General features: G+C 39.7%; 1 protein-coding gene across 1 annotated transcript; it reads right to left on the bottom strand.

Annotated features, from left to right (window-relative positions):
* Nucleotides 1-4,725: 4,725 nt before the first annotated feature.
* LOC103805134 (SLIT-ROBO Rho GTPase-activating protein 1-like) lies at nucleotides 4,726-6,899 on the bottom strand (the record flags this gene model as incomplete). The annotated part of the gene is made up of 2 exons (XM_009077769.1): nucleotides 4,726-4,888; nucleotides 6,704-6,899. Coding segments are annotated over 2 exons (359 nt in total), but the record flags the coding sequence as incomplete, so codon positions are not given.
* Between the last annotated feature and the right edge of the window lie 1,221 nt (nucleotides 6,900-8,120).

Raw genomic sequence — 8,120 nt, 5'->3', positions numbered from 1 at the left:
ACTTATGCAAGGCATTTGACACCGTCCTGCACAACATCCTTGTCCCTAAATTGGAGGGACATGGATTTGATGGATGGACCAGGGCAACACAGCGATCAATGGTAAATTTGTAAGTGAATGGAAAAGATCACAATAGAGAAAAAGGGAGATGTTTTTAGGAAAGGACAGCAGGCTTTAAAATGGGAAGCAAAAAGAGAAGGAGGCAGGTGATCAGCAAAAAAAGACTGAAAATTAGGAAGAGACAGCCTAGCAATGCCGCACAATCACAGATGAGTCATCCTTCCAGCAGTTGTCTGTGGACTCAACCTGCAGAGTGCCTGTAGTGATGGATAACATGTCAGTTGATGTATCTTTCTGATGAAAGATTTTGTAGTAATTAGGAAATTAGCAGTATAGAAGGGATTTATTTTTGAGAAGCACACAATTTACATTAGCATTTAAAATCAAGAAATACTGGCATGAGTGGCAAGCCATACTGCTTTTAGTGTACCCTATAAGAAGTGCATTTATTTTCAGTGGTTAATGGCTCTCCTGTCTCTTTTTTATGCTACCTATTCCCTGCAGTAGTTCAGCATGTGTGAATGGTGTGCTCCTCTAGGAGCCTACCCTCGGGGCAGCCAAACAACAGAATGTAAGATGCAGCACACACCTTCCTGGAGCTGAGTTGATAGCTCTACTCAGGCTATTAAAACCTGACAAACAATCACTGAGGTGCTTTTTTATTCACTGTGTCGTAGAGCAATGTATTAGCACCTATTAACCAAAATAACATAATAAAAAACTCTTGCTAAAAATATTCTATATGCTACTAATCTGGTTCAAGGCATTAAGAGACAGTAGTATATTTTTTTCACCTGATAGTAGGACAGATCAGCAACAGACAAGTAGGTGTACCTAACCCCCATTTTCAGTATGTGGTCAACTTTCAACACATCGTTGGTACTACTCATGTTATCAAGACTTATATTTATGGATTAGCGTCTAAGAAGCTTGAAATGTTACTCCATATTAATAAATTTTCATTGAATTCTGTAAGCATTTCACTTAGAGAATAATTTTGCACCCAAACTTTACTCATGTTTATTTTAACTGAAATTTAAGAGTCAGTTCAGTTCTTCCTGGATCTCTTTAGTGTCTGTATTTAGCACACACAATGCTACTCTCAGTTACATCATTTAGGGAAAATATTCTGTGACTATTGCTTTTAAATGAGTCTGCGGCTGGTCCTGGGGGAAGTGAAGCACAAACTTTTCTTTTAAGGAGTTTTCTTGAGCTGTGGTGACATTGACATAACCAACATATAGCAAGATTTTGTCCCAGATTTGCCAGTCTATAGCAACAAACAGCTTCACTACCCTTTTCAACATTTAAATGTTTAAGAAAATGATGCAAATAATCTCTCTTATATGCCATAATCTTTATAACATCAAATAGATTTAGCAAGTAGTCATATTCCTTGTTAATAGCCAGATTATGGAACTAAAATATTTATTATGCTTGGCTTCGCCAGCATCTTCTACTGTAAACATTGGAAGATATGTTCATCTTGGCTCATTTAGACTTCTGTCCAAAGAAAATACATGTTCGTAAATTATAAATATACAAGTCTGCCTAAGGATTTTGTGGGTATGTGTTTATATAGTTGATTATTAATGCCAGGGTAGCCAGAATCACTGCATGAAATGTTCTGCATAATACTTTTCCCTTCTGCATGACATTTTTGCTTATTACTTTATTCTTTAATTGTCCCCGTGAGGACAGCTACCCCATCCGCCTGAAGAAACACACTAGCATGCAAGGTTTGAACTCTGCTACTTTATGCTTGTAATTTTATGTGCAGCATGAAGGCCAGGCATGAACAACAATGTACTGCTTTCACATGCCAGCAGCTAAAAAGAAGTGCCTAAGTGCTCATCTGAAAGTATAAGGCCTGACACAATGTCTTCAGATAAACACCACAATATCTCTGATCTAGATCCTATCTTTGCCTTGCATTTAGTGCATTTAAACAGATGCTGGTTCCTGACCCCTGGAAAAAAGAATGACAAATAGCTCCTGGGAGAACAAGAATAATGACTATCTACATGTTAAGCAGGCCCGACTAGACAGCAAAGCAATGTACAATCAGGTACCTGAATACAATATATCCTGGCCCATCAGAACATGTCAGGTAGAACCAATAGAGATCACCTCCCCAAAGCAATCCAAATATTGAGACAGATGTATAGATGCACATGAAAGCAAGACCCAGAATGAGGAAGAACAGAGAGTGAGTCAAGTATTAGGTACAAAGACTAAGAAGCACAGACACCATCATCACTACGTTTCATTCCAACAAATTCTATGCCATTTTCTTTAGGGAGCATACAATTTTGATGGAGGTCACTGTTGGTGCCACCTTTGCACCTAAGTGTACTTTGTCTTTGCTTCTGTGACCTCTTTCCTGCAAAGAGAACTGTAGCACGGAACACATGTATTTTGCATCTGATCTCTTCGTTGCCTGGTGAACATCCACTAAGCAGTTCCGTAGAGCACCTTATGTTAGACTGTTCACTCACATCTGACAGAAATGATCACAGACTTATAGGAGGATTTGGGTTGAAAGAGCTTCATCATCAGTTCTGCACCTGGGAACTAACAGCAAATAAATGACCAGCACTCTGCAGCAAGCATCATAGCAAGAACCATGGGCACTAGGACTCTGTAAATACCAACCTTCTCCAACATGTACTGATCCTGACAGACTGTCCTAAGAATGTGTTCTCAGAATTGACACTGGTGCACAACCACTGCCACATTCAGGTCACACACCCATGAAGCTTGCTCACACCATGCCGAGGTGCTGTGTGTCTTCCTGCCACCTTTCCCCTCACATTACCAGCCTGGCTCAGATCTCTTCACACAGCCTTTGGTTAGATCGCTGTTTTCACGCTCCACCTCAGCTAACAGCTGTTTGACATGACACCACTGCGCTAATTGTCAGCTGGCAAACCCTGGTGAAAGACAGGAAAAGGCTGCTGAGGATCTGGGCTCCACTAATGTAAGCTCCAGGTTATGCATGGCAGGACTACCTCAATTTCCTTTCTCTTCTTTCCCCTGTAGAAGATCCAAGTCATGAGTAAAAAGGAAGAGCAGCTGCTTGCTCTTATTCAAGAAGCTATGTAAAGAAAGAAAATTTGAAATGTTGCACCTTCCTGGGCACAACAGGGGAGGAAAGAGATGAGTCTGTCAGGGAGATGGGACAATATGCCTCCTGCTAATACACTGAAAATGTCCACATATTTTCCTCCTTTTGAGAGATAAGCTGCAGCAGTCTCCACTAATAAGTTATGCGTGAATATAAAAGGAGATACACTTCTCCACAGAAAACTTTATCTGTATACCTTTGTACAGTCCATCTGGAGAGAAGGAAAAGCAAGATTTCCAGTGCCAAAGAACTATGCTGAAAGCAAACAAGTTAGTCTAACACCTAGCGAAGAAGATATTTCTGAGACAGGAGATTAACAACTGAAAATCTATTCCAGATGCAATACCAAAAACTTTCTCCTGGTTTGCATCTCTGAGATATCTCCACATAGACAGTACTGCAGCACATTCAAATTGCTTTTCCCATTATCTGTTCAACTTCTGAAATAATCTTCCATATTACTAAGTTTAGTAGTTAGTGAATTACAGTTTTATGTATCAGACATATATGAACAGACCACTACTGATTGGGAAATTATGAACTCCGTTATTGTTACAGGCATTAATGCACACCAGTAAGTTTGACTTATGTTTTCACTTTTTTCCAAGTACAACCCATGTGCTCCCTCAATGATTCTTCTCCCCACTCCACTGCTATCTATCTAGGATTATAGTCAGGTATATGTGATACCAGTTCCCCATTTTGAAAACATTACCTTGGTATCCTTTGGTATTGTTTAGCCACACACTGCACATTTTTAAATGTTTATTCTTTTTGAACTCTTGTACGATACTTGCCTACCAGCATCCCACTGTAACTAACAGATATGCATTTATAATCTATTTTTCTTTAGTAATGTTATAACAATGACTGCAAACACAGTATGGTAGATCTTGAGCTGAGGCTGCCTAGAGTGCTTGCTTAGCACAAAAGGGATTTACACATTGTATGTGTTATGAAAACACTTAACGGGCAAGGACAAGGCCAACATGTACACAGACATTGTTTAAATTATCTAATAGAAATAGTTATGTTATCAAAAGTGTATGTTCATATTTAATACTGAGAAGGAAAGGAAACTCTTTTAGGAGAATCACAGCCTATGCTACCATCTTTATGCCAAGGCACTACAAGGCAAACCCTTGCTTTGGCCTGAATCTGTTTCACTTATAATGAAATAGTGTTTTTACAAATAATTCATTAATACAGCATTACTATTTTGGGAGTCCTAAGTGAAATCTGTTTCCTTTCTGCATGGGTAGACAGATGCACTTTTGAGAGAAGGACAGGCTTTTTACCCTGCCTTTTGGATATTTGTAATTCAGCTCTTCAGGTCACCAGCATATACAGCCAGATCCCAGGCATTTCAGCACTAAGGATTTCCTTTGTGAAAACAGTCATGAAGAATTTATATGTGTGCTAAAACAGATTTTATGCTATGTGTGCTGAATCTTCCCCTCAAATGCTACCTATTAGGACACTTTTGCCTCCCTCATGCACACACAAGCCCGGATGGAAGACTGCAGGAGAGGCATTACCTTCTTGAACATTCTGGTGGAGTCTTCACTTATCTGCATGAACCGCATGATCACATTGTTCAGGTAGATATCACTCAGTGTTGCATGGTCTTTGCTTTCTCTTCTCACTTGGTTCAGGAGTAAGTACCAGCAATTCACTGGTGACAAGAGGTTCTGATCTTTCCTAAGGAAGGAGATACCACACATGTATTATGTATAGAAATGAAAAAGTTACATTATTAACACAAACATCTTACCGACATTTACGCTCATAACTTGTTATGCAAAAATAGCTGCTTCTGAACAATCAGTCAATCCATTCTTGGAATAGCTTGGGTTAGGCAAAAGTCAAAAGAATCAAGCATGTGAAGCTAAAACAGGCAGAGGTGAGAGGGAGAAACTCCAGGTCACAGGAAAGTGTTTTCATAATTAACTATTCTCACTGTTAGAAATATGTCCTTTAAGTCCCATCTAATTGTTTACTTTTAACTTCACCCTCAGAATCAAAACAAGGACTGAATAACAGACAAAAGCCTTTTCTTAATTATCTATGCTTTGCTTTGCTATGAATCAGAAATGACTAAAGGAAACTTCTCCATTTTGTTTGAGATGGACATCTCAACAGTGTTACTCACAGGAAGGAGCTTCAGGGTTTTATCAGCCAGGTCAGCCAACACCCCTGAAGGGCCATGCTGATATTACTTGGTCCTCACTGCTTCTGGGTGTCCCAAAGCCAATTCCACACACCTTCCTGTCTGTTCTGGGGGCAATAGTGGGAACAGCACAGGGGACCAACAGTTAAAGTGACTTTTGCAGTAACCTCTTCTCAAAACAGAGAACTGCAGAACAAAGCCAAGGGCAGGACTCCAGTCGTAACCCTCATGCACAACTGCCAGTCTGGATTTAACATGTTTAAAAACAAGGAAAGATGTTTGTATGTACAAGGCAAAAACATTTTGACACTAGCAGAATAAAAGCCACGGCTCTCTCTGAAATGGTGACATATGCACACGCTGGTTATTTCAGAGAATCACTGAGTCACTTAAATGAATTTTAAGAAATATATATTACTTCTCCTTGAACTGTATAAGCTACATCTGGTTTAACCTTTCCTTTGCCAGATGTGTTTGGAAAAGAAACAACAGCTCTACCTGTCTTATCTATAGCACAGCGCTGCGTGAACAGTGAAAAAAAGGTACTTATTTTTCAGTTTTACAAACAGAAAATACTGTTTTATACCCCAAGTATAACAGGTCCAGACAAAGACATTCATTAATCAGCTCAAGTCAGGAAAATTACCAGATGAGGCTATGTCAGCAAATGATGCACTTGAAACACTTCAGAAAACACACTGTACGCAGGTTTTGCCAGATACTACATGACCACTTCTGTTTTGCACAAAAGATACTATGCCATGAAAAGGATACATTAAATTGTAAGCAAGGCATAACATTAATATCATCTTAATTTCTGTGAATCAGAGGGGTCAAGAAGCAGCAAAGTTCACATGCAACAACAAATCAAAATACTTTTCTATCAAAATGCCTTTTTTTGGCCAAAGTAGTCTTTTTTTTTTTGCTGTAATATTGATTGACCTTCATTTAGACACTTTAAAATCCTATCAGCTTCAGTACAGATCAGCACACAGCTCTCAAACCCTTTGGGGGCTCTGCATTTCTTCTAGATACTGGCTGCATTTTGGATAGTTTAAAATCCATATGGTATATTATGGATAATATCTGTGCAACTTACCTTTTAAGAAACTGACACCACCTGTCAGAAGCTTAAACAAATAACTGCAGAGGGCCAAATCAACAACAGTATTTAGGCACTCATCCACCTCCAACTGCAATGAGAACTGTTACCTTCTAAATAGGGGTGGCAATTTGAAATAGGCCTTTGATGCTGGGCTTAACCTAGCAGTACTCAAAACCAGCCAGAACCATAGAACACTCCAACAAAGGCTAATATGGGGGCTAGTGGGAAGGAAATCTCTTACTTGTACTGCTGATGATCCTTTGTACTTCTTGTCTTTGCCATGAACCTCTCTGCCAGTTTTTCCAGGTTTCGGGAATACTCCATCTCTATTTCAGACTTCTTGCGGAAGAAATCTTGCAGATCTTGAAGAAGTTGCACTCTCATTTCAGTCTGCTGCTCCAGACATTTCTGCTGCTCAACAAGTTGAGCTCGGATCTCTAATGAAAGAAACACATACCCAACTCAGGTCAGTGAAAGCAAATGAGAACAGAGTGTAACCAACCAAAATTACAAACACTCCAGTGTACTTCAGCCTCATGGCTACACCAACTAGACCTGGATTTCAGGTCCTGTGGTAGGATGCAGCAGGGGCAGCTCTCACTTCTGCCAGCACACGTGTATGCCCAGCATCCTCCTACCCACTGTCTGTCTCACACATGGCTATGGCAGGGGCTCAGGACTGCTAGACTCATGTGAAGAGAAGACCTGCCTCCACCTTCCTCTCCCATCCTCTTCCTGGCCTCTGGCATTAACATGAGACTTGGCTTGAAGTGATCTCCATGCAGAAGGTAGTGTGGAACCATTTGAGCAGCAGGTCTTTACACTGCCCTGATAAATGGCAGGATAAACAAGCACCCTTTGGGCCAGGATCAGCCTGCTTAGCACCAGGTGGAACATGTTGGTTGGTATCATCACATACACCAATGGAAACAAGTGGTACATACCACATACCACATGTGGTAGATAATACCATACCATACCATACCATAGTCTGGTATTATCCACTATAACTGTGCCCAGGTGAGCTTCCATATCTGTTACCTCTCTGCCGGAGAGGGAACTGGTGTACTATACATGCATTCACCAATATTTTACAGCAAATATAGAGGAAAAAGTGTATTTATGTTAAGAGATAGCTATTTGGAAATTTGTGCAAGGTTCCAGAGACTGTGGTATAATTTTTAACATAAAAAAAAATAAAATTCAGACAATTCTGAAGAGAATATATCCTCACAGTTCTCCCCTAGAGTAACAGAGAAAAGCCTCCAGACTTCTTACCACTGTTTACCATATGCACAATTACTATGTGGTAGGTTTTTTTGCATTATTTTGTCTGTGGTTTTTTGGGGTTTTTTTTGTTTTTTTTTTTTTTAGCACTTTTATTTCTTGAGTGCTACGCAGTTAATCACATTCTGAGTACACTTAGTCTAAAAACATCTGCCTGGTTCTTTAGAGTTCATTACAGTTTCATCAGCTGCCCAGGCACAGTGTAATCCAATATTGTGAAGCAAACATATGAGTAAACATTTTGTGAACAAAATTTATGTATGTATTTTTTAGACAGTTTAATGCTGTAACGAGGACTTATCATTAGCAAAACAGCCAGAAGTGACGCCCATGTAAATGTAAAATTGTTGTGAACTTTTACTTGACTCTCA

Source organism: Acanthisitta chloris, unplaced genomic scaffold, assembly GCF_000695815.1.
Source record: "Acanthisitta chloris isolate BGI_N310 unplaced genomic scaffold, ASM69581v1 scaffold427, whole genome shotgun sequence".
NCBI classification, from domain to species: domain Eukaryota; kingdom Metazoa; phylum Chordata; class Aves; order Passeriformes; family Acanthisittidae; genus Acanthisitta; species Acanthisitta chloris.
This window is presented reverse-complemented; position numbering and strand designations above follow the sequence as displayed.